The sequence below is a fragment of the Oncorhynchus nerka genome, linkage group LG3 (assembly GCF_034236695.1).
Source record: "Oncorhynchus nerka isolate Pitt River linkage group LG3, Oner_Uvic_2.0, whole genome shotgun sequence".
NCBI classification, from domain to species: domain Eukaryota; kingdom Metazoa; phylum Chordata; class Actinopteri; order Salmoniformes; family Salmonidae; genus Oncorhynchus; species Oncorhynchus nerka.
The window spans coordinates 36,574,877-36,601,634 of NC_088398.1; the positions used below are offsets into that span (position 1 = coordinate 36,574,877).

At 43.9% G+C, this 26,758-nt stretch overlaps 1 protein-coding gene across 1 annotated transcript; it reads left to right on the forward strand.

Annotated features, from left to right (window-relative positions):
- The first annotated feature begins 10,575 nt into the window (after positions 1-10,575).
- On the forward strand, positions 10,576-26,497 carry LOC115107558 (fas apoptotic inhibitory molecule 1-like). Its single transcript, XM_029630971.2, has 5 exons — positions 10,576-10,919; positions 11,230-11,379; positions 11,757-11,985; positions 17,722-17,771; positions 23,914-26,497. Exons 2-5 carry the CDS (start codon positions 11,266-11,268, stop codon positions 24,061-24,063), a joined length of 543 nt encoding a protein of 180 aa, XP_029486831.1. The 5' UTR covers positions 10,576-10,919; positions 11,230-11,265; the 3' UTR covers positions 24,064-26,497.
- The last annotated feature ends 261 nt before the right edge of the window (positions 26,498-26,758 follow it).

Genomic DNA, 26,758 nt, shown 5'->3' on the forward strand with positions numbered 1-26,758 from the left:
ATGACCAGACATCTCGTGAATCTGCTGAACAACAATGAAGAAAGCACACTGTTCTCTGTTCCCACTTCAGTCTCATAACATCACATTTCACAATTGTAAGCAGTTAGGTAGATCTTGCTCGCTGACTCTCCACACACAGATTACAGATCTGACTCACATCTGTGAAGAGGGTCATTCCACAAATAGAGTGCCTTTTGTGTACCTCTGAGATGGTGTGTACATTTAGATGAAACACTCAAAATTACAATAACACTGTGATTTCTTTAAAATAATTTGTTTTCTCTGAAAGAAATGGCACTTTTCACACCAAAGTACTTTCATTCATAGGAGACAGAACGCGTCTCCTTCCTGAGCGGTATGACGGCTGCGTGGTCCCATGGTGTTTACTACTTGCGTACTATTGTTTGTACAGATGAATGTGGTACCTTCAGGCATTTGGAAATTGCTCCAGAGAATGAACCAGACTTGTGGAGGTCTACAATTATTTTTTTATGAGGTATTGGCTGATTTTTTTGATTTTCCCATGATGTTAAGCAAAGAGGCACTAAGTTTGAAGGTAGGCCTTGAAATACATCCACAGGTACACCTCCAATTGACTCAAAGTATGTCAATCAGAAGCTTCTAAAGCCATGACATCATTTTCTGGAATTTTCCAAGCTGTTTAAAGGCACAGTCAACATAGTGTATGTAAACTTCTGACCAACTGGAATTGTTGGAACAATTACTTGTGTCATGCACAAAGTAGATGTCCTAACCGACATGCCAAAACTATAGTTTGTTAACAAGAAATGTGTGGAGTGATTGAAAAATGAGTTTTAATGACTCCAACCTAAGTGTATGTTAACTTCCGACAACTGTAGATAAAGAACTGCAATTGAGCCCTTATGTTGATAAAGACAGAGAATCTACAGATCTCATTGTATTGGATAACATTGAAATTGGGAGATAGGCACATACACGCGTGTACGTCAATACATGAGCACGCATGAGTTCTTTATTCCTGTCTGCACGATGTACTGAGAACCCAGATAGCTGAATAGACGGAGAAAGAATATCCAGAGGCAGCCATGTTTCCATGAAACAGAGTATGTTTACAATCCCTTTTGTCTCTCTGGAAGGAGATCCTCGCCCTGAGCACGTCTACTTTATTATCTAGAGATTGAACATTACCGAGTAATATACTCGGAAGCGGTGGATGGAACACTGGAGTGATTACGTTACGAGAGAGAGACTTTACATTACAAGAGAGAGATGTCATCAGAGAGCACAACAGGACACTGTACTGCTACACTCGGTTTGTTTACATTTTAAAAAATTTATTAAATCGATTTTAATCCCAACTAAAGTTTTGTTACTAAGGATTCCACAACGCGGTTAGCCTTTACGGCTGAGACTGCAAGTTTGTGTTCCTTTTTCTTTTGGCGTCAATTCTGCGAGTGCTAGCTGGCAGTACTACAGACACCTGTCGTCGTGGGAAAGACTCATTGTTATCTTCTCGAAAACCAACTGGTTGCAGTATAGAGCCAATCTGGATACCAATCAGATCCTGAGGGAAATAGACATACCAACAGCTTTAAGCTATGTATGGAGGAACAACATACTCCTTCGTGGAAAGATCTGACCACCTCACAAAATAGCTTTAACCTGACAAAAAAAGAATAACAGATTCATCTACAGACACGGACGATTTACTTACCATTGTGGTAGAGGCTAGTGCTCTGGCTGGAATCCGTGCAACAGTGGAAAAGTTGTGTGAGGAGGTAGCAGGACTTGAGGGGGAGTTTGGAGTTCAGCCAGAGTGAAATTCTCAAGCTCCAAAGAGAAAACAAGTCACTCACAGCCAAGGTAAAAATACACGATTCCAACATGGATTGTCTACTCAGGGAAAACAGGGTGATGAAGGAGACGCTACTAGACATACAAAGTCATAGCATGCGTGAAAATATAATTTTTTCCCTGGTATTCCTGAGGACGCATCCAATAATCAAGACGGCGCGATCAGAGAATTCATGAAATCCGCATTGAAACTTCCTATAGAGACTGTAAACAGGGTGGCTTTCCACCGAGTACACAGGCTTGGAGCTCGGAGAGACATGACCAAGGGTCCCCGACCGATCATCGCCAAATTTGAACACTACCAGCAAAAGAAGCTGATGAAAAGCAGAGGAAGGGAGCTTAAAAGGACCAAATTCGGTCTCAATAACCAATTTCCAAAGGAGATAAACGAACGTCTAAAAAGACTGTATAAGGTACAAAGACAACAAAGGATGGATGGTAGGCGTGCCTTTATCATTGTGGACAAAATCTTTATAGATGGACAGCTTTTCTGAGACAGTTCCATAACACTGTGTCTGTACTAAATTCTACAGGGACTTCAGTTACAAAAAAAAGAAGGTATGGGAACTGTTTAAAATATCTGAACATTATGAAGTGAATATGAACACAAACGTACTCAATTACATGCTTGCTGACACATATGGACTTATACACACACCTGATCTCGCTCTCTTTTCTTACTCTCTGTTCTCTCCCTCTCTATTGTCGAGAACTGTTTTATAATTTAACGTGTTTATTGTTTGTCGCTTTTTCATGTATTTGTCTACAAGTTTATATATGTTTACAACAAGCAAGGGGAAGATATCAAAATATGGGCATTGGGGAATAATAACATATTGTACGGAATACATTTGTACTGTAGTGAAGCCGTCTCTAGAGTAATGCAAGGTTTCTCATGATCATGTGAAACGTCAATTGCTATGGAAATGCTGGGATGTGTTTTTCAATTAATGTTAAAGGTAATTATGATGCAACTATGATGGTGATACGATATGGATTACAATTATGAATATTAAGGCTATTCGCACACATAGACACTCAAACATGCAATTTGGCAGTTATTATTTATTTGGACATCACACATTATAGTCTTACTCTTATACAGACATCATACACACTCATTATATCATATCCAATATCATACACATCAACCTAGATTTGTTACACACATAATTTGTCTCAATTTTCTAACATCTGTGGCATTGGCTCACAGGCAAACAGGCAAGGGAATAAAAACAAATATTGCTAGAACCTATTTCTTGAATTCTAAATATCAGACATTTGAAAGCTCTAGTTTTGACCTTCATAATACCTCTGATGGCAGTAACTTTTACAAGCACTAATTATGGTCAATTTAGACTGAGAATAGTATATAGTTATAGTAAGGGGTGAAATAAGTACAGCTAGTTATAATTGTGACGGTCTGGCGGATTATAAAAAAAGATCAGTCTTTACATGGCTAAAAGAAAATGAATATAACATATACTGTTTACAGGAAACTCACTCTACATCCTTAGATGAAGTTGCGTGGGAAAAGGAATGGGGTGGTGAAATAATTTCCTGTCATGGACAAAGGAACTCAAAGGGTGTAATGATATTAATTAACAAAAATATTGATCTGAAGGTGCAAATAATCAGGAATGATTCGCAAGGAAGGTGGATCCTTTTGAACATGAAAGTGGACGAAAAAGAGATTTGGCTCATTAATCGATATGGTCCAAATCAGGATGATCCACACTTCTTTGAAAACATTTATACCAATTTGTTGAACTTACAGGCAACAAATTATCTAATCATCTAACACAGTCTTAAGTACCTCAATGGACCGTAAAGTTAATCACTCTACAAACTATCATCACCGTGCCCTTAAGGAAATCACAAATATTAAGGACACATTAGAAATAGTGGATATTTGGAGTCTAAAAAACTCTGAAACAGTGAGATATACATGGAGGAGACTTAATCAAGCTAGTCGTCTTGACTATTTTCTTGTCTCTTTCTCTCTTGCATCAAAAGGTCAAAAAAGTTTTAATAGGAGACAGAATGCGATCGGATCATCATCAAATTGGCATTCACATAACTCTTATAGATTTTCCACGTGGACAGGGATATTGGAAATTTAATCCAAGTTTACTGGAGGACAACATATTTTTAACTAAGACAAAATCATTTATAACTGAATTTTTCCAGTATAATATAGGTTCATCAAATTCCCTTATTGTTTGGGATACATTTAAATGTACCTTCATGGGTCATTCAATTCAATATTCATCAATAATAAAAAAGCAGTTTCTGGCTAAAGAAACAAGACTAACAAGGGAAATCCATGAACTAATAGTACAGGTAGAGAGCAATAAAAACGATACTACAGAGATACAAAATAAGTTAGAGGAAAAATAAAAAGAACTCGAGGAACTTATTCAAGAACGGTCTAATGTAATCTATTACAAAAATAAAGAAAACTGGATGGAATATGGAGAAAAATGCACAAAATTCTTCCTGAATCTCCAATACAGGAACGCTAACAAAAATAATTTGCAGAAACTCGTTACTGAAGATGGAGTCATCTATGATTCTCCAAATGATATTTTAATAGAGGAAACTAATTATTTTAGGCAGATGTTCTCTTATCCGTCTCATCCTCTCCCACTGAATGAAGATTACGGTAAGGAATTCTTTCCAAACAATATAAAAAAATTGAAAATTAACAAATGTACAGAAAGATCAGTGCGAAGGCCAAATTACAGAGGAAGAACTTTGAGGCTATTAAATCCTTTCAGTCTGGAAAAAAACCCAGGGCTTGATGGCATACCGGTAGAGGTATATCAAGTATTTTTTGATAAAACCTCCATTGTTAGATTGTTTTAACTACTCCTATAGAAATGGTAGTCTGTCAGGTACTCAGCAGGAAGGTCTGATTTCTCTATTATTAAAACAAGACTCAGATGGCAAATATAAAGACCTGGTCTATCTAAAATTCGCCTCCTTTGAATTCCATGCTGTCACAGTTACCAGCCCTTTCAAGCTTAACATCCTTATCATTTATCGCCCTCCAGGTTCCCTCGGAGAGTTCATCAATGAGCTTGATGCCTTGATAAGCTCCTTTCCTGAGGACGGCTCACCTCTCACAGTTCTGGGCGACTTTAACCTCCCCACGTCTACCTTTGACTCATTCCTCTCTGCCTCCTTCTTTCCACTCCTCTCCTCTTTTGACCTCACCCTCTCACCTTCCCCCTCTACTCACAAGGCAGGCAATACGCTCGACCTCATCTTTACTAGATGCTGTTCTTCCACTAACCTCACTGCAACTCCCCTCCAAGTCTCCGACCACTACCTTGTATCCTTTTCCCTCTTGCTCTCATCCAACACTTCCCACACTGCCCCTACTCGGATGGTATCGCGCCGTCCCAATCTTCGCTCTCTCTCCCCGCTACTCTCTCCTCTTCCATCCTATCATCTCTTCCCTCTGCTCAAACCTTCTCCAACCTATCTCCTGATTCTGCCTCCTCAACCCTCCTCTCCTCCCTTTCTGCATCCCTTGATTCTCTATGTCCCCTATCCTCCAGGCCGGCTCGGTCCTCCCCTCCTGCTCCGTGGCTCGACGACTCATTGCGAGCTCACAGAACAGGGCTCCGGGCAGCCGAGCGGAAATGGAGGAAAACTCGCCTCCCTGCGGACCTGGCATCCTTTCACTCCCTCCTCTCTACATTTTCCTCTTCTGTCTCTGCTGCTAAAGCCACTTTCTACCATTCTAAAGTCCAAGCATCTGCCTCTAACCCTAGGAAGCTCTTTGCCACCTTCTCCTCCCTCCTGAATCCTCCTCCCCCTCCCCCTCCTCCCTCTCTGCAGATGACTTCGTCAACCATTTTGAAAAGAAGGTCGACGACATCCGATCCTCGTTTGCTAAGTCAAACGACACCGCTGGTTCTGCTCACACTGCCCTACCCTGTGCTCTGACTTCTTTCTCCCTCTCTCTCTCCAGATGAAATCTCGCGTCTTGTGACGGCCGGCCGCCCAACAACCTGCCCGCTTGACCCTATTCCCTCCTCTCTTCTCCAGACCATTTCCGGAGACCTTCTCCCTTACCTCACCTCGCTCATCAACTCATCCCTGACCGCTGGCTACGTCCCTTCTGTCTTCAAGAGAGCGAGAGTTGCACCCCTTCTGAAAAAACCTACACTCGATCCCTCCGATGTCAACAACTACAGACCAGTATCCCTTCTTTCTTTTCTCTCCAAAACTCTTGAACGTGCCGTCCTTGGCCAGCTCTCCCGCTATCTCTCTCAGAATGACCTTCTTGATCCAAATCAGTCAGGTTTCAAGACTAGTCATTCAACTGAGACTGCTCTTCTCTGTATCACGGAGGCCCTCCGCACTGCTAAAGCTAACTCTCTCTCCTCTGCTCTCATCCTTCTAGACCTATCGGCTGCCTTCGATACTGTGAACCATCAGATCCTCCTCTCCACCCTCTCCGAGTTGGGCATCTCCGGCGCGGCCCACGCTTGGATTGCGTCCTACCTGACAGGTCGCTCCTACCAGGTGGCGTGGCGAGAATCTGTCTCCTCACCACTCGCTCTCACCACTGGCGTCCCCCAGGGCTCTGTTCTAGGCCCTCTCCTATTCTCGCTATACACCAAGTCACTTGGCTCTGTCATAACCTCACATGGTCTCTCCTATCATTGCTATGCAGACGACACACAATTAATCTTCTCCTTTCCCCCTTCTGATGACCAGGTGGCGAATCGCATCTCTGCATGTCTGGCAGACATATCAGTGTGGATGACGGATCACCACCTCAAGCTGAACCTCGGCAAGACGGAGCTGCTCTTCCTCCCGGGGAAGGACTGCCCGTTCCATGATCTCGCCATCACGGTTGACAACTCCATTGTGTCCTCCTCCCAGAGCGCTAAGAACCTTGGCGTGATCCTGGACAACACCCTGTCGTTCTCAACTAACATCAAGGCGGTGGCCCGTTCTTGTAAGTTCATGCTCTACAACATCCGCAGAGTACGACCCTGCCTCACACAGGAAGCAGCGCAGGTCCTAATCCAGGCACTTGTCATCTCCCGTCTGGATTACTGCAACTCGCTGTTGGCTGGGCTCCCTGCCTGTGCCATTAAACCCCTACAACTCATCCAGAACGCCGCAGCCCGTCTGGTGTTCAACCTTCCCAAGTTCTCTCACGTCACCCCGCTCCTCCGCTCTCTCCACTGGCTTCCAGTTGAAGCTCGCATCCGCTACAAGACCATGGTGCTTGCCTACGGAGCTGTGAGGGGAACGGCACCTCAGTACCTCCAGGCTCTGATCAGGCCCTACACCCAAACAAGGGCACTGCGTTCATCCACCTCTGGCCTGCTCGCCTCCCTACCACTGAGGAAGTACAGTTCCCGCGCAGCCCAGTCAAAACTGTTCGCTGCTCTGGCCCCCCAATGGTGGAACAAACTCCCTCACGACGCCAGGACAGCGGAGTCAATCACCACCTTCCGGAGACACCTGAAACCCCACCTCTTTCAGGAATACCTAGGATAGGATAAAGTAATCCTTCTCACCCACCCCCCCCTTAAAAGATTTAGATGCACTATTGTAAAGTGGCTGTTCCACTGGATGTCTTAAGGTGAACGCACCAATTTGTAAGTCGCTCTGGATAAGAGCGTCTGCTAAATGACTTAAATGTAATGTTAAATGTAATTGATTGCCCCCCATCTATCGTCAGAGTTTGTACTGTTAGGTGACCGAAACTGGGATATGCTTAACATCCCAGCCATCCTACAATCTAAGATAGATGCCCTCAATCTCACATAAATTATCAATGAACCTACCAGGTACAACCCCAAATCCATAAACATGGGCACCCTCATAGATATCATCCTGACCAACTTGCCCTCTAAATACACCTCTGCTATTTTCAACCGGGATCTCAGCGATCACTGCCTCATTACCTGCGTCCGTTATAGGTCCGCGGTCAAACGACCACCCCTCAGCCCTGTCAAACGCTCCCTAAAACACTTCTGCGAGCAGGCCTTTCTAATCGACCTGGCCCGGGTATCCTAGAAGGGTATTGACCTCATCCAGTCAGTAGAGGATGCCTGGTTGTTCTCTAAAAGTGCTTTCCTCACCATCTTAAATAAGCATGTCCCTTTCAAAAAATGTAGAACTAAGAACAGAAATAGCCCTTGGTTCACTCCAGACTTGACTGCACATGACAAGCAAAAAAACATCCTGTGGCGTACTGCACTAGCATCGAATAGTCCCCATGATATTAAACTTGTCAGGGAAGTCAGGAACCAATATACACAGTCACTTAGGAAAGCAAAGGCTAGCTTTTTCCAAACAGAGGCTAGCTTTTTCCAAACTCCCCAAATTTTAGGGACGCTGTAAAGTTCATGGAGAATAAGAGCACCTCCTCCCAGCTGCCCACTGAATTGAGGATGGGAAACACTGTCACCACCGATAAATCCACGATAATCAAAAATTTCAATAACCATTTCTCTATGGCTGGCCATTCTTTCCACCTGGCTACCCCAACCCCGGCCAACAGCTCTGCACCGCCCACAGTAACTGGCCCAAGCCCCCCCGCTTCTCCTTCACCATAATCCAGACAGCTGATGTTCTGATAGAGCTGCAAAATCTGGATCCCTACAAATCAGCTGGGCTAGACAATCTGGACTCTCTCTTTCTAAAATGATCCGCCGCCATTGTTGGACCCCCTATTACTAGTCTGTTCAACCTCTTTCGTATCGTCTGAGATTCCTAAAGGTTGGAAAGAGGCCGCGGTCACCCCCCATTCAAAGGGGGAGACACTCTAGACCCAAACTGTTGCGGACCTGTATCTATCCTGCTTTGCCTTTATAAAGTCTTTGAAAGCCAAGTGAACAAACAGATCACCGACCATTTAGAATCCCACCGTAAAAACCATACAGACATTTTCCAGTCAAGGAGAGGTGTCACAAAAGTCAGAAATAGCGTTAAAATTAATCAGATCATCTTCATCTGGTGGCACTCCCAGGACTCAGTGTTACACAATAAATGTTTGTTTTGTTTGATAAAGTTCATATTTATGTCCAAAAACCTCCTTTTTGTTTACGCGCTTTAGTTCAGTAATCCATATGCACAAAGCGCGGGCACAACATCCAGACGAAAAGTCAAAAAAGTTCCATTAAAGTTCATAGAAACATGTCAAACAATGTTTCTAATCAATCCTTAGGGTGATTTAGTCATAAATATTCAATAATGTTTCAACCGGACAATACCGTTTTCATTAGAAAGGAAAGGGAACAAACGTCGCACTCATGGCCACGTGAGATAAACAACTCATGGCTTTCAGCTGAGCCACTTACTCTGAGTGCTCTTATTCTCCCCCCTTGAACAATAGAAGCCTGAAACAACTGTCTAAAGACTGTTGACATCTACTGGAAGCCTTAGGAAGTGCAATCTGACCCCACAGACACTGGATATTCGATAGGCATTCACTTGAAAACTACAAACCTCAGAATTCCCACTCCCTGGTTGGATTTTTCTCAGGTTTTCGCCTGCCATATGAGTTCCGTTATACTCACAGACATTATTTTAACAGTTTTGGAAACTTTAGAGTGTTTTCTATCCAAATCTACTAATTATGCATATGCATATTCTAGCTTCTGGGCCTGAGTAACAGGCAGTTTACTTTGGGCACGCATCTCATCCAAACTTCCCAATGCTGCCCCCTATCTTAAGCATATCCAATCCAAAATTAAATCTAGAATAGGCTTCCTATTTAGCAACAAATCCTCCTTCACTCATGCTGCCAAACATACCCTCGTAAAACTGACTATCCTACTGATCCTTGACTTCGGCGATGTCATTTACAAAATAGCCTCCAACACTCTACTCAGCAAATTGGATACAGTCTATCACAGTGCCATCTGTTTTGTCACCAAAGCCCCATATACTACCCACCACTGCGACCCGTATGCTCTCATTGGCTGGTCCTCGCTTCATATTCTTCGCCAAACCCACTGGCTCCAGGTCATCTTTTAGTCTTTGCTAGTTAAAGCCCCGCCTTATCTCAGCTCACTGGTCACCATAGCAACACCCACCCGTAGCACACGCTACTCGCTAGCCAACAGTTCTCTGCTGCCAATAACTGGAACGAATTGCAAAAATAACTGAAGTTGGACACATATCTCCCTCACTAACTTTAAGCATCAGCTGTCAGAGCAGCTTACTGATCTCTGCAGCTGTACACAGCCCATCTGTAAATAGCCCATCCAACCAACCATCTACCTACCTCATCCCATATGTTTTCCTGCTCTTTTGCACACCCGTATTTATACTTGCACTTCCTCATCTGCACATCTATCACTCCAGTGTTAATTGCTAAATTGTAATTAAGTCGCCACTATGGCCTATTTATTGCCTTACATCCTTACTTCATTTGTACACACTGTATACATATGTTCTATTGTGTTATTGACTGTACGTTAGTTTATCCCATGTGTAACTCGGTGCTGTTGGTTTTGTCGCACAGCTTTGCTTTATCTTGGCCAGGTCGCAGTTGTAAATGAGAACTTGTTCTCAACTGGCCTACCTGGTTAAATAAAGGTGAACTAAAAATAAAAACATTGTTGGTTTGGGGCTCTTAAGTAAGCATTTCACTGTTGTATTGCATGTGACTAATACAATTTGATTTGAAATGTATTAACTAGGTTGGAGGCTGACTGGTCAAGCTCTGTTTTTATCATTAAACATATTCTGATTTACATGTACACAGTCGGAAATAGGCAATTTTATGGAGTCAGTAGCCTACATATAATTCCATTTTAAATTTGGCTCCCCGGTGCGGGCTTACATCCTGGCTATTTTGACGCATCTGGCAGTTTCTTCTCTTCCTAGCATGTCACGTGGCATGGTTTCCATAGTAACGTATCAGTTTTGGTTGTTTTGATGCGTTGCTGGACTGAAGCAAACTGATGTCCTAGCAACAAACAAGCACTTTACGTGTAGATATAGCTAGCGAACTAGCTAAACTATTGTTATATTTTTACAGTAGGAAGCTTTCTAGCTAGTAAACCGTTCCTGAAACGTAGCTAGCAAGGTACTTAAAGGTAAGCCTAACGTTAGCTAGCTAGCTAGCTTTGGCTATCAGTGTCATGGTTAAGTTAGCTACGTTAGCTAACTAGCTAGCAAGCAGGCTCCTTAATAACTAATGTGTAACTAACAGTAACGTTAATCTAACTAAAGTTAGCTAGCTAAATTATATAATATGCTAAATGATCTCCAGGCTAACGTCACTGTGGTTACTCAAATTAACTAGCTAACGTAGCTAGGTCCTTCTAATAGATTTATTTCGGTCTGGCACCATGCTATGTCGTGACCCCTTTGAAAAGTTTAGTTAATCTTGTTTCAATGTTCTAGAGTTGGTGGCCAAAGCGGGCCAGTGAGGAGGTCAGAATGTCGGGCGACCTGGTAGGAGTGTGGGAAGTGGCCCTGAGCGATGGAGTCCATCGGATTGAGTTTGAACATGGCACAACCACGGGGAAAAGGGTAATCTACATAGACGGAAAGGTAAAACTTGATAAATAATAGTTACGTTACACTTAACCCTATTTATTAGACAAGCAGACAAAACGTCAAGCATCAACAAACTCGGAGAATCTCTCCCACTCACTAAACTCACTCCCTCTCTGAGATTGAGTGGTAGCTTCTCTTGATCTCCCTCAATGGCAGTCACATTCAGAGAACCATTTGACATGTCAGTCTTTGCCATGTTTTGTGTGTGTGTGTATATATATATATATATATTATATTTGCTTACAATTACTACTCGGGTACTGTCAAGTAAATGTAGGCATTTTGAATATAGGTCTAATATTATAACAGTATGACAGTAACATAGAATCACACTGAATTATTGGACCTCTTGCATTTGTCCCTTTGCCCAGGAAATTGTAAGAAGAGACTGGATGTTCAAGCTGGTGGGAAAGGAGACCTTCAATGTAGGAAGTGCGGCCACCAAAGCGACCATTAACATTGACGCAGTGAGCGGCTTTGCTTACGAATACACCCTGGAGATCAATGGAAAGAGCCTGAAAACGTACATGGAGAACCGCTCCAAAGTCACCAACACTTGGCTGCTCAACCTGGACGGCATCGACTGCAGGGTCGTCCTGGGTAAGATATGTGCCCTATGTGTCCATTTCCTCTCCCCAGCTTTTAATGCAAACATACAGTGTGTCAACCACTATAAGGGGAAACTGATATTGAACACTGCCTGTCTTTTTGAGCCATTGAGATTTATTTACAAAGTGCCAAAGATTGCTGTGGCAATATTTGTATTTTGTGGATGTTTGCAAAGCACCTCCCATAAAATATAAATTACATCAAATTACTCAAGTCTGAATGCTGATAGGCTATGTCAGCCACTCTGGAACTTCAAAGTGAAATAGATGGGTTCAAAATAAACTTCACTGTTTTTAAAATGCCCCATGGTAATGTTAGGTCTGACTTGTCCTAACACAATGACAGGCAATGGTGCAAAAAAATCAATGAACATGTCACAAACCCATATTATTGGTTGTTGCATTTGTTAGTTTGAGGATATGGAACTGACGATTACCATTGCATTAGCTAGGCTATAGTACCTTTGATGGTTCACTATTGAACAGAGTGGGCATGACTGTAAAAATATTCACTCCTAGTGTGGTTAGTATAGTGTTAGCCTATTTCTTTATGCTACAGCCCTTAAAACTTGCGCACCTCAACAATCAAAACAAAGACCACCAGAATACCAACACTTATCTTCCACTGGTGGTATGTCATGGATGAGGCTGTTATTTTTATAGCCTCTAAACTCCACACCACCATCCTAGGGCTTATGGAAAACAGTAGGCCTTGTAACTGTTCCAGACTGGGAAAGACAGGTAGCCCAGAGGTTAAAGAGGTGGGCCAGTAACCAGAGGGTTGCCAGTTCCAATCCTAAGTCTGAGGGGGAAACGAAGAGCTGGATGAGAGCTGGCAAATGGAGATGCCATCACCTGCTGTTGTGCCCTTGAGCAAGGCACCTCTCACCTAAAACACTGCGCTTCCGAGTGGCACAGCGGTCTAAGGCACTGCATCTCAGTGCTAGAGGCGTCAAAAAACAGGCCTACCTTCAAACTCAGTGGCTCTTTGCTTGACATCGTGGGAAAATCAAAAGAAATCAGCCAAGACCTCAGAAAATAAATTGTAGACCTCCACAAGTCTCGTTCATCATTGGGAGAAATTTCCAAATGCCTGAAGGTACCACGTTCATCTGTACAAACAATAGTAACCAATTATAAACACCATGGGACCACGCAGCTGTCATACCGCTCAGGAAGGAGACGCTTTCTGTCTCCTAGAGATTAACGTATTTTGGTGCGAAAAGTGCAAATCAATCCCAGAACAACAGCAAAGGACCTTGTGAAGATGCTGGAGGAAACCGGTACAAAGCTATCTACATCCACAGTAAAACGAGTCCTATAGCGACATAGCCTGAAAGGCTGCTCAGCAAGGAAGAAGCCACTGCTCCAAAACCGCCACAAAAAAGCCAGACTACAGTTTGCAACTGCACATGGGGACAAATCAAATCAAATTTTATTTGTCACATACACATGGTTAGCAGATGTTAATGCGAGTGTAGTGAAATGCTTGTGCTTCTAGTTCCGACAATGCAGTAATAACCAACAAGTAATCTAACTAACAATTCCAAAACTACTGTCTTATACACAGTGTAAGGGGATAAAGAATATGTACATAAAGATATATGAATGAGTGATGGTACAGAGCAGCATAGGCAAGATACAGTAGATGGTATCGAGTACAGTATATACATATGAGACGAGTATGTAAACAAAGTGGCATAGTTAAAGTGGCTAGTGATACATGTATTACATAAGGATGCAGTCGATGATATAGAGTACAGTATATACGTATGCATATGAGATGAATAATGTAGGGTATGTAACATTATATTAGGTAGCATTGTTTAAAGTGGCTAGTGATATATTTTACATAATTTCTCATCTATTCCCATTATTAAAGTTGCTGGAGTTGAGTCAGTGTCAGTGTGTTGGCAGCAGCCACTCAATGTTAGTGGTGGCTGTTTAACAGTCTGATGGCCTTGAGATAGAAGCTGTTTTTCAGTCTCTCGGTCCCAGCTTTGATGCACCTGTACTGACCTCGCCTTCTGGATGATAGCGGGGTGAACAGGCAGTGGCTCGGGTGGTTGTTGTCCTTGATGATCTTTATGGCCTTCCTGTAACATCGGGTGGTGTAGGTGTCCTGGAGGGCAGGTAGTTTGCCCCCGGTGATGCGTTGTGCAGACCTCACTACCCTCTGGAGAGCCTTACGGTTGTGGGCGGAGCAATTGCCGTACCAGGCGGTGATACAGCCCGCCAGGATGCTCTCGATTGTGCATCTGTAGAAGTTTGTGAGTGCTTTTGGTGACAAGCCGAATTTCTTCAGCCTCCTGAGGTTGAAGAGGCGCTGCTGCGCCTTCTTCACGATGCTGTCTGTGTGAGTGGACCAATTCAGTTTGTCTGTGATGTGTATGCCGAGGAACTTAAAACTTACTACCCTCTCCACTACTGTTCCATCGATGTGGATAGGGGGTGTTCCCTCTGCTGTTTCCTGAAGTCCACAATCATCTCCTTAGTTTTGTTGACGTTGAGTGTGAGGTTATTTTCCTGACACCACACTCCGAGGGCCCTCACCTCCTCCCTGTAGGCCGTCTCGTCGTTGTTGGTAATCAAGCCTACCACTGTTGTGTCGTCCGCAAACTTGATGATTGAGTTGGAGGCGTGCGTGGCCACGCAGTCGTGGGTGAACAGGGAGTACAGGAGAGGGCTCAGAACGCACCCTTGTGGGGCCCCAGTGTTGAGGATCAGTGGGGTGGAGATGTTGTTGCCTACCCTCACCACCTGGGGGCGGCCCGTCAGGAAGTCCAGTACCCAGTTGCACAGGGCGGGGTCGAGACCCAGGGTCTCGAGCTTGATGACGAGCTTGGAGGGTACTATGGTGTTGAATGCCGAGCTGTAGTCGATGAACAGCATTCTCACATAGGTATTCCTCTTGTCCAGATGGGTTAGGGCAGTGTGCAGTGTGGTTGAGATTGCATCGTCTGTGGACCTATTTGGGCGTTAAGCAAATTGGAGTGGGTCTAGGGTGTCAGGTAGGGTGGAGGTGATATGGTCCTTGACTAGTCTCTCAAAGCACTTCATGATGACGGAAGTGAGTGCTACGGGGCGGTAGTCGTTTAGCTCAGTTACCTTAGCTTTCTTGGGAACAGGAACAATGGTGGCCCTCTTGAAGCATGTGGGAACAGCAGACTGGTATAGGGATTGATTGAATATGTCCGTAAACACACCGGCCAGCTGGTCTGCGCATGCTCTGAGGGAGGGCGCGGCTGGGGATGCCGTCTGGGCCTGCAGCCTTGCGACGGTTAACACGTTTAAATGTTTTACTCACCTCGGCTGCAGTGAAGGAGAGTCCGCATGTTTTCGTTGCAGGCCGTGTCAGTGGCACTGTATTGTCCTCAAAGCGGGCAAAAAAGTTATTTAGTCTGCCTGGGAGCAAGACATCCTGGTCCGTGACTGGGCTGGTTTTCTTCTTGTAGTCCGTGATTGACTGTAGACCCTGCCACATACCTCTTGTGTCTGAGCTGTTGAATTGAGATTCTAATTTGTCTCTATACTGACGCTTAGCTTGTTTGATAGCCTTGCGGAGGGAATATAGCTGCACTGTTTTTATTCGGTCATGTTACCAGTCACCTTGCCCTGATTAAAAGCAGTGGTTCGCGCTTTCAGTTTCACGCGAATGCTGCCATCAATCCACGGTTTCTGGTTAGGGAATGTTTTAATCGTTGCTATGGGAACGACATCTTCAACGCACGTTCTAATGAACTCGCACACCGAATCAGCGTATTCGTCAATGTTGTTATCTGACGCAATACGAAACATATCCCAGTCCACGTGATGGAAGCAGTCTTGGAGTGTGGAATCAGCTTGGTCAGACCAGCGTTGGACAGACCTCAGTGTGGGAGCTACTTGTTTTAGTTTCTGTCTGTAGGCAGGGATCAACAAAATGGAGTCGTGGTCAGCTTTTCCGAAAGGAGGGCGGGGCAGGGCCTTATATGCGTCGCGGAAGTTAGAGTAACAATGATCCAAGGTTTCTCCAGCCCTGGTTGCGCAATCGATATGCTGATACAATTTAGGGAGTCTTGTTTTCAGATTAGCCTTGTTAAAATCCCCAGCTACAATGAATGCAGCCTCAGGATGTATTGCTTCCAGTTTGCAAAGAGTCAAATAAAGTTCGTTCAGAGCCATCGATGTGTCTGCTTGGGGGGGAATATATACGGCTGTGATTATAATCGAAGAGAATTCTCTTGGTAGATAATGCGGTCGACATTTGATTGTGAGGAATTCTAAATCAGGTGAACAGAAGGATTTGAGTTCCAAAGATCATACTATTTGGAGAAATGTCCTCTGGTCTGATGAAACAAAAATAGAACTGTTTGGCCATAATGACCATCGTTACGTTTGGAGGGAAAAGGGGGAGGCTTGCAAGCCGAAGGACACCATCCCAACCATAAAGCACGGGGGTGGCAGGATCATGTTGTGGGGGTGCTTTGCTGCAGGAGGGACTGGTGCACTTTACAAAATAGATGGCATCATGAGGAAAGAAAATTTATGTGGATATATTGAAGCAACATCTCAAGACATCAGTCAGGAAGTTAAGCATGGTCACAAATGGGTCTTCCAAATGGACAATGACCCCAAGCATACTTCCAAAGTTGTGGCAAAATGGCTTAAGGACAACAATGTCAAGGTATTGGAGTGGCCATCACAAAGCCCTGACCTCAATCCCATTGAAAATTTGTGGGCAGAACTGAAAGTGTATGCGAGCAAGGAGGCCTACAAACCTGACTCGTTTACCCCAGCTCTGTCAGGAGGAATGGGCCAAAATTCACCCAACTTATTGTGGAAAGCTTGTGGAAGGCTACCCGAAACATTTGACCCAAGTTAAACCATTTAAAAGGCAATGCTGCCAAATACTAATTGAGTGTATGTAAATTTCTGACCCACTGGGAATGTGATGAAAGAAATTAAAGCAGAAATAAATCATTCTCTCTACTATTATTCTGACATTTCACATTCTCATAATAAAGTGGTGATTTAAGACAGGGAATTATTACTAGGATTAAATGTCAGGAATTATGAAAAACTGAGTTTAAATGAATTTGGCTAAGGTGTATGTTAACTTCCGACTTCAACTGTAGGTCATTATCTTTTCTACATACTTTATATCTGGTTTTAGTTGTTTCAGTTTACACTGAAAGGGCCCCCGCCACTGTTTGGATTTAGGTGAACCGAAAAAAACACTTAGGTGGACCAGCCACGAATTTCACTGGCATGAAAATCCCTGAGTCCATCACCCTTGCTCTCAGAAACAATTGAAGTGTTACGCACACTACCCTTAAGTCACATCTACTTTAAATGAACAGTTTAATTGAATGTGCTCTCTAAATAATTACATGAAAAATAACACTGAAGGAAAACACAAATTAATTTAGTTAGGCCTACTACCATAACCAACACAATGCCATCTCGATAAAGGATAGCAGGAGAGCATTTGAAAGAGAGAAGTCCAGGTTAATTTTCAGTTATATTGGTAATTTTGACTCACGCTCCTTTGAAATCACTCAAAAGCTTATCTGAACATAGCCTAAGAAAAATGCTTTACTTTGGCAGAAGCCAAGTCACAGCTATCTTAAAGGCATGTTCTCATGGTGATCATCAATCAGGAGTACAATATGTGCTGCTTACATTCTGTGTATCCTGAAGTATTTTATTGATGTTTGCCTAATATGTGTTATTTCTCTTTCCACAGAGAAAGACACTATGGATATTTGGTGTAATGGACAAAAAATGGAGACGGCGGTAAGCATCTTCCCTCCAATCATGCTGAGAATCACTTAGCAAAAAGATGAATAGTAAAACGCGGATGCCCCGTCTACCGGGCAATCTGTTTATTTCCTGTGTTGGAGGGGTGCAAAATCGACTTGCCACTTAAATCTTGCTGGATTGATTGCTTTTATTATAATCAAATTATATTTGTCACATGCGCCGGATACAACAGGTGTAGACCTTACAGTGAAATGCTTACTTACAAGACCTTAACCAACAATGCAGTTGAGAAAATACGTTAAAAAAAAAGTAAGAAATAATAACAAATAATTAAAGAGCAGCAGTAAATTAAAATAGCCGGGCTATATACAGGGGGTACCGGTACAGAGTCAATGTGCGGGGGCATTGGTGTCGAGGTAACTGAGGTAATATGTACATGTATGAAGAGTTATTAAAGTGACTAAGACTAAACATAGATAATAACAGAGAGTAGCAGCAGTGTAGAGGGAGGAGGGGTGGGCAGTGCAAATACACTGTGTGCACAATTTGGCAAATTGTGTTCCTCAGGATTAATTTTATTGTTGAACAAACACAATGCTCTCAGTCAATCCAAAATGTTATTGAACCTCAAACCAGAAGGAGAGGTGATTTTTGTCTTTCTCGGGAATATATAAGTGTGCACAATTATTAGGCAACTATTAGTGTGCAGAATTAGGCAACTAAATTACAAAAATAATTTCTCCCAACTCACGTGTTTCTTCAACATTTCAGTAAGTGTAACAAATAAGTAACACAAAATGGCAATTAAATAAAAATGTTGGCCCTTCAAAAATATTCAGTGACCTTCTTTTCAATAACTGCCATGAGCCTTCCAGTTTCTTGATCTGTTCACGATCAACTTTCGCTGATGCAGCAACTACAGCCTCCCAAATGCTGTTCAAAGAGGTGTATTGTCTTCCCTCACTGTAAATCTCACATTTGAGAAGGGCCCACAAGTTCTCAATAGAATTTAAGTCAGGTGAGGAAGGGGGCCAGGTCATTATTGGGGCATCTTTGAGGCCCTTGCTGGCTAGCCAAGCAGTGGAGTACTTGGATGCATGTGATGGAGCATTGTCCTACATAAAGATCATGGCCTTCTTGAATGCTGAGGACTTATTCCTATACCACCGCTTGAAGAAGGTATCTTCCAGAAACTGGCAGTAAGTTTGGGAGTTGAGTTTCAGTCCATCTTCAACCCGAAAACGTCCAACTACCTCATCCTTAATGATAGCAGCCCATACCAGTACCCCTCCTTCACCTTGCTGGCGCCTGACTTGAAGTGGTGCCCTGTATCCATTACTGATCCAGCCACGGGCCCATCCATCTGGTCCATCAAGAGTCACTCTCATTTCATCTGTCCATAAAACCTTTGAAAAATTGCCCAATCTTGATGCTTCAACAACTGAATCTTATTCAGTGGTGGTCGTGTTTCTGCCATCTTGACCTTGGCCATGTCTCTGAGCACTTGACACCTTGTACTTCTGGACCCTCCAGGTAGGTTGCAGTTCTGGAATATGGTGGCACTGGAGGATAATGGGTTCCTGGTGGCTTTGCAGTCAATTTGCGCCTTTTCTTCCCCATGCATTTTTGGTGCCACAGCTGACGATTCGCAACAAAACGTTTGATTGTCCGGTGGTCACGCCTCAATAGTTTAGCTATTTAAAGAGTGCTTCATCCGCCTGAAAAGCATTTTAAAATGTTTGACTTTTCAGTGTCAATTAAATGAAGCTGCCTAATAATTATGCACAGCTTAATGTAAATGTTATTGAATTTCGCTACACAATCCCTCATTACACAAATACATATCACCTGAAAATAATTCAATTCAATAAGCATTCAAGTTTGTATAGTTTGGAGTTGGAAAATGTGCATAGAATAAGAAATAAGATCACAATACTCATTTGATTAGCTTGGGGGTAGAAGCTGTTTAGAAGCCTCTTGGACCTAGACTTGGCGCTCTGGTACCGCTTGCCATGCGGTAGCAGAGAGAACAGTCTATGACTACTAGGGTGGCTGGAGTCTTTGACCATTTTTAGGGCCTTCCTCTGACACCGCCTGGTATAGATGTCCTGGATGGCAGGATGCTTGGCCCCGGTGATGTATTGGGCCATACTCACTACCCTTTGTAGTGCCTTGCAGTTGGAGGCCGAGCAGTTGCCATACCAGGCAGTGATGCAACCCGTCAGGATGCTCTCGATGGTGCAGCTGTAAAACCGTTTGAGGATCTGAGGACCCATGCCAAATCTTTTCAGTCTCCTGAGGGGGAATAGGTTTTGTCATGTCCTCTTCACGACTGTCTTGGTGTGCTTGGACCCTGTTAGTTTGTTGGTGATGTGGACGCCAAGGAACTTGAAGCTCTCAACCTGCTCCACTACAGGCCCGTCGATCAGAATGGGGGAGTGCTCGATCCTCCTTTTCCTGTAGTCCACAATCATCTCCTTTGTCTTGATCACGTTCAGGGAGAGGTTATTGTCCTTGCATCACATGGTCAGGTCTCTGACCTCCTCCCTATCTCATTGTCGTCAGTGATCAGGCCTACCACTGTTGTGTCAAACTTAATGATGGTGTTGGAGTCGTGCCTGGCTGTGCAGTCATGAGTGAACAGGGAGTACAGGAGGGAACTGAACATGCACCCCTGAGGGGCCCCCGTGTTGAGGACCAGCGTGGCGGATATGTTGTTACCTACCCTTACCACCTGGGGGCGGCCCGGAAGTCCAGGATCCAGGAAGTCCAGGATCCAGTTGCAGAGGGAGGTGTTCCCAGGGTCCTTAGCTTAGTGATGAGCTTTGAGGGCACTATGGTGTTGAACGCTGAGCTGTAGTCAATGAACAGCATTCTCACATGGGTGTTCCTTTTGTCCAGGTGTGAAAGGGCAGTGTGGAGTGCAATAGAGATTGCATCATCTGTGGATCTGTTGGTGCGATATGCAAATTGGGTTGGGTCTAGGGTTTCTAGGATAATGGTGTTGATTATAACCATGACCAGCCTTTCAAAGCATTTCATGGTTACAGACGTGAGTGCTACGGGTCGGTAGTCATTTAGGCAGGTTACATTAGTGTTCTTGGGTACAGGGACTATGGTGGTCTGCTTGAAACATGTTGGTATTACAGACTCAGACAGGGAGAGGTTGAAAATGTCAGTGAAGACACTTGCCAGTTGGTCAAATGGCAGCTGCGACTATTTCATACTCTTGTTCGTGCCTTTAGTATTTCCCCATTAACGTTAAAACCACAGACATTTTTGTAATGTCCTGTCAAGCACATCCTGTCAAGGGCTCAATGGAATGCGTTGTTTTTCTGTTGCATCGATAAGAATGTTTAAGCTTTGTTGTAGATTTAACTCATCATCTCAACACTTACATCACAAGAAAGAGAAGAAAGTTACCTTTTTTGATGGGTGTTCATTTTTTGGGAATTTAATTAAGTAATAATTTAATATAGTTGAAATGTTTACAAATTAATGTGCTGTTATGAAAGCAACTTCTGAAAATGAACACTTGGATTATAGTGATATTATGGCTGATCTCGCAAACAATGTAATGTATGTATCGATGTTATCTAGAGCCAAGTGTGTTGATTTTTAATCCAAGGGTATATTGACACATTTGTTGAATTATGTAACAGAACGTGACAACAATGGTAATTAATGAGTCAGTCTAGACAGCACTGGTATATGCAGGTACTGTAGGCCTAGACAAAGTAATTTTTGGTGGTTGCAGCCCTATTCCACACCTTTATGTTAATGTATTAATATATTAAATACACCCAGTGTATTAATGCAAATGAGGCACATATCATTTTGATTATTTTAACACAAAATATTTTTTTCAACACCTGATACCATTAGAAAATGTATGAGAGGATTCTAGGAAAAAAATTGAGGTTAACATTATTTGATTTTATAAAAAAGACGCAATAAAACAGGGAAATGCACCACTCCTAACCTCCTAGCCCACTTAAACAGAACACAGAACAGGGCTCCGGGCAGCCGAGCGGAAATGGAGGAAAACTCGCCTCCCTCCGGACCTGGCATCCTTTCACTCCCTCCTCTCTACATTTTCCTCTTCTGTCTCTGCTGCTAAAGCCACTTTCTACCACTCTAAATTCCAAGCATCTGCCTCTAACCCTAGGAAGCTCTTTGCCACCTTCTCCTCCCTCCTGAATCCTCCTCCCCCTCCCCCCCCCTCCTCCCTCTCTGCAGATGACTTCGTCAACCATTTTGAAAAGAAGGTCGACGACATCCGATCCTCGTTTGCTAAGTCAAACGACACCGCTGGTTCTGCTCACACTGCCCTACCCTGTGCTCTGACCTCTTTCTCCCTCTCTCTCCAGATGAAATCTCGCGTCTTGTGACGGCCGGCCGCCCAACAACCTGCCCGCTTGACCCTATTCCCTCCTCTCTTCTCCAGACCATTTCCGGAGACCTTCTCCCTTACCTCACCTCGCTCATCAACTCATCCCTGACCGCTGGCTACGTCCCTTCTGTCTTCAAGAGAGCGAGAGTTGCACCCCTTCTGAAAAACCTACACTCGATCCCTCCGATGTCAACAACTACAGACCAGTATCCCTTCTTTCTTTTCTCTCCAAAACTCTTGAACGTGCCGTCCTTGGCCAGCTCTCCCGCTATCTCTCTCAGAATGACCTTCTTGATCCAAATCAGTCAGGTTTCAAGACTAGTCATTCAACTGAGACTGCTCTTCTCTGTATCACGGAGGCCCTCCGCACTGCTAAAGCTAACTCTCTCTCCTCTGCTCTCATCCTTCTAGACCTATCGGCTGCCTTCGATACTGTGAACCATCAGATCCTCCTCTCCACCCTCTCCGAGTTGGGCATCTCCGGCGCGGCCCACGCTTGGATTGCGTCCTACCTGACAGGTCGCTCCTACCAGGTGGCGTGGCGAGAATCTGTCTCCTCACCACGCGCTCTCACCACTGGCGTCCCCCAGGGCTCTGTTCTAGGCCCTCTCCTATTCTCGCTATACACCAAGTCACTTGGCTCTGTCATAACCTCACATGGTCTCTCCTATCATTGCTATGCAGACGACACACAATTAATCTTCTCCTTTCCCCCTTCTGATGACCAGGTGGCGAATCGCATCTCTGCATGTCTGGCAGACATATCAGTGTGGATGACGGATCACCACCTCAAGCTGAACCTCGGCAAGACGGAGCTGCTCTTCCTCCCGGGAAGGACTGCCCATTCCATGATCTCGCCATCACGGTTGACAACTCCATTGTGTCCTCCTCCCAGAGCGCTAAGAACCTTGGCGTGATCCTGGACAACACCCTGTCGTTCTCAACTAACATCAAGGCGGTGGCCCGTTCTTGTAGGTTCATGCTCTACAACATCCGCAGAGTACGACCCTGCCTCACACAGGAAGCAGCGCAGGTCCTAATCCAGGCACTTGTCATCTCCCGTCTGGATTACTGCAACTCGCTGTTGGCTGGGCTCCCTGCCTGTGCCATTAAACCCCTACAACTCATCCAGAAAGCCGCAGCCCGTCTGGTGTTCAACCTTCCCAAGTTCTCTCACGTCACCCCGCTCCTCCGCTCTCTCCACTGGCTTCCAGTTGAAGCTCGCATCCGCTACAAGACCATGGTGCTTGCCTACGGAGCTGTGAGGGGAACGGCACCTCAGTACCTCCAGGCTCTGATCAGGCCCTACACCCAAACAAGGGCACTGCGTTCATCCACCTCTGGCCTGCTCGCCTCCCTACCACTGAGGAAGTACAGTTCCTGCGCAGCCCAGTCAAAACTGTTCGCTGCTCTGGCCCCCCAATGGTGGAACAAACTCCCTCACGACGCCAGGACAGCGGAGTCAATCACCACCTTCCGGAGACACCTGAAACCCCACCTCTTTCAGGAATACCTAGGATAGGATAAAGTAATCCTTCTCACCCCCCTTAAAAGATTTAGATGCACTATTGTAAAGTGGCTGTTCCACTGGATGTCTTAAGGTGAACGCACCAATTTGTAAGTCGCTCTGGATAAGAGCGTCTGCTAAATGACTTAAATGTAAATGTAAATGTTAAAAATCAAATTGGCCCTCTATATCCCTCCATACACTCTTAATTTATGTATAATATTTACATTACATTAAACTTTACTGAAATCTGTTAATCTCTATCTCGTTCACAGGGGGAGTTTGTGGAAGACGGTACTGAGACACACTTCACTCTAAGCGACCATGACTGTTGCATTAAGGCCGTGAGCAGTGGAAAGAGGCGAGATGGCATTATCCACACTTTGCTTGTGGACGGCACAGAGATAGCTGAAACCACAGAGTGATTGTCTGTATAGGTGTTTTGAGCACTTTGTTGGAGTGAAGAAAGCCTTTTTCAAATCAGGGACAAAATAATAGACTGAACATTGGTGCTGTGTGATATTTCACTGTCAAGCTGGAGTCCATGAGGCACCTCTGCACAATGTCCATGATCTTAGATGGTTAACCACCAAAGATCATGGGCATCGTGCAGAGGTACCTCATGGGCTCCAGTTCTGTAGACATACAGTATTTTATGTAATTTTATCTGGTAAACTGACATTATCACCAGTGAGTGAAAGGCAGGTTGCACAGTTGTGTCAAGAGGAGTAGTAATGTCAATTAAGTGTTTTTCCTAAATGGGAAAAAAATTCTTAATTTTTAAGTTGATATTCCAGTCACTTTCCAGAAAGTGCACTGTGTATGAAGAATCATCCTTGTACTTGTAATTTACAAAACACACATTCTGCTTCCCAAATGGCACCCTATTCCCATATGGGCCCTGGTCAAAAGTAGTGCACTATATAAGGAATAAGGTGCCATTTGGGACACAGACCTGTCCATGGGCCATGCAGCTCACTTATAATGCATTAATGTGCCAGTAATTTGCTTTTTTGTGTAGGCTGCAACATTCTAAAACAAATTAATTGCAATAACTGGAGTATTTATAAACAGATCTGTCCCGTGCATAGTTGGTAACATCAATGGTATGTTTATGTTAATGATTATTTGATGTCAGCCCTTACAATTAATTAATTAATTGAGTTTAGGCAAGTTTGGTAGGTGATAAGTGTATGTAAATACAGTATATGAACTTGTTGGCCCAAATTCTAACAGTTGCAGATAAAGGAAAACCACACTGGGGGTTCACTCAGAATGTTGATGCTGTATTGGAGGTGTTAACTGTTAAGAATGATTCATCTCAGTTAAACCAGAACTATAGTCTCGCATAATTGGTCAGATACTTGATTATGTTCTGGGTGTTTAGAGAATGAGGATCAAAACCGGAACGAAGAGCTTCACAATCTCACTTTGCAAGTTACGGGCAAGTCTATGGGCAAAATGTCCACTCCCCTTCGGGAAAAAAAGTGCTAACATCTGCGAAACTGTGATTTGTCCAAAGCACCAGAACTAATGCTGCTCGTTATCCCATGCATCCCGTTGTATTTTGACAGATCTATGCTACCATGTATATTTATGTAGTCTGTCCAGGAGAGATGAAAAACTGACACTTGCCATTGGATATTGACGTGAAAATTTACCTGTCCAAAGTATAACGTAAACCTGTCCATGTACCAGTTTTCCTATATCTGTGATTGATTGATTGATTTGGGGTCACTTCAATGGAACGGGACTTCTTTTGCTAGATTCTAGCCAGTGTCTGACATGAACAGAATAAACTGTGCTGTTACCCTCAGATTCTATTTATTTTATATCAAAAGAGCACTATATGTATTCAGGTATAGTTACTGCATTGTTTGTATTATGTACACTGCATGACCAAAAGTATGTGGACAGACACCTGCTTGTCAAACATCTCCTTCCAGAATCATGGGCATTAAGTTGGTCACCCCTTTGCTGCTATAACAGCCTCCTCTCTTCTGGGAAGGCTTTCCACTAGATGTTGGAACATTGCTGTGGGGACTTGCTTCCATTCAGCCACAAGAGCGTTAGTGAGGTCGGGCACTGATTAGGCCTGGCTTGCAGTCTTCGTTCCAATTCATCCCAAACGTGTTCGATGGGGTTGAGGTCAGGGCACTGTGCAGCCTAGTCAAGTTCTTCCACACCGATCTCGACAAACCATTTCTGCATGGACCTCCTTTTGTGCACGGGGGCATGGTGATCTTAGGCTTGTGTGTGGATGCTTGGCTATGGAAACACATTTCATGAAGCTCCCGACGAATAGGTCTTGTGCCGATGTTGCTTCGAGAGGCAGTTTAGAACTTGGTAGTGAGTGTTGCAACCGAGGACAGAATATTTTTATGCGCTACACACTTTAGCACTCAGAGGTCCCGTTCTGTGAGCTTGTGTGGCCTGCTACTTTTCGGCTGAGCCTAGACTTTCCACTTCACAATAACAGCACTTACAGTTGACCGGGGCATCTCTAGCAGGGCAGAAATTTTAAAAACTGACTTGTTGGAAAGGTGCCATCCTATGACAGTCCCATGTTGAAAGTCAATGAGCTCTTCAGTAAGGCCATTCCACTGTCAATGTTTGTCTATGGAGAATGTTTGTCTATGGAGATTGCATGGCGGTGTCCTCGATTTTATATAGCTGTCAGCAAGGGATGTGGCTGAAATAGCCAAATCCACTCATTTGAAGGGGTGTCCACATACTTTTGTATATATAGTGTATATTTTGTTTTGTGTGTCAGGTGTTTCAACATGTTTATAATGTGTATATTTTGTTGAACTTGTCAGACATGACTTATTTTATTAAATCCATGTAATTTCACTCAAAGTTGACCCTTATTGTCTTTGTCTAGAATGTTAAAACCACTTTCAGAATCAGTGTCACCTCGCCAACCTGTGTCACATATGCTGTAGTCAACTGTGGTGGAACATGTAGCCAAGGCCTAGTTACCTAGATTAGACCCTGCAGAAAATGGATAGGTCTCTTGAAATGGTACATTACTACGTTATTTGTGAAGTGAAAGCTAAGAGATATATTTTTAATGAGAAGCCATTCTCTGGCAAGGTGTAAGGTTAGCAACCTAGGTAA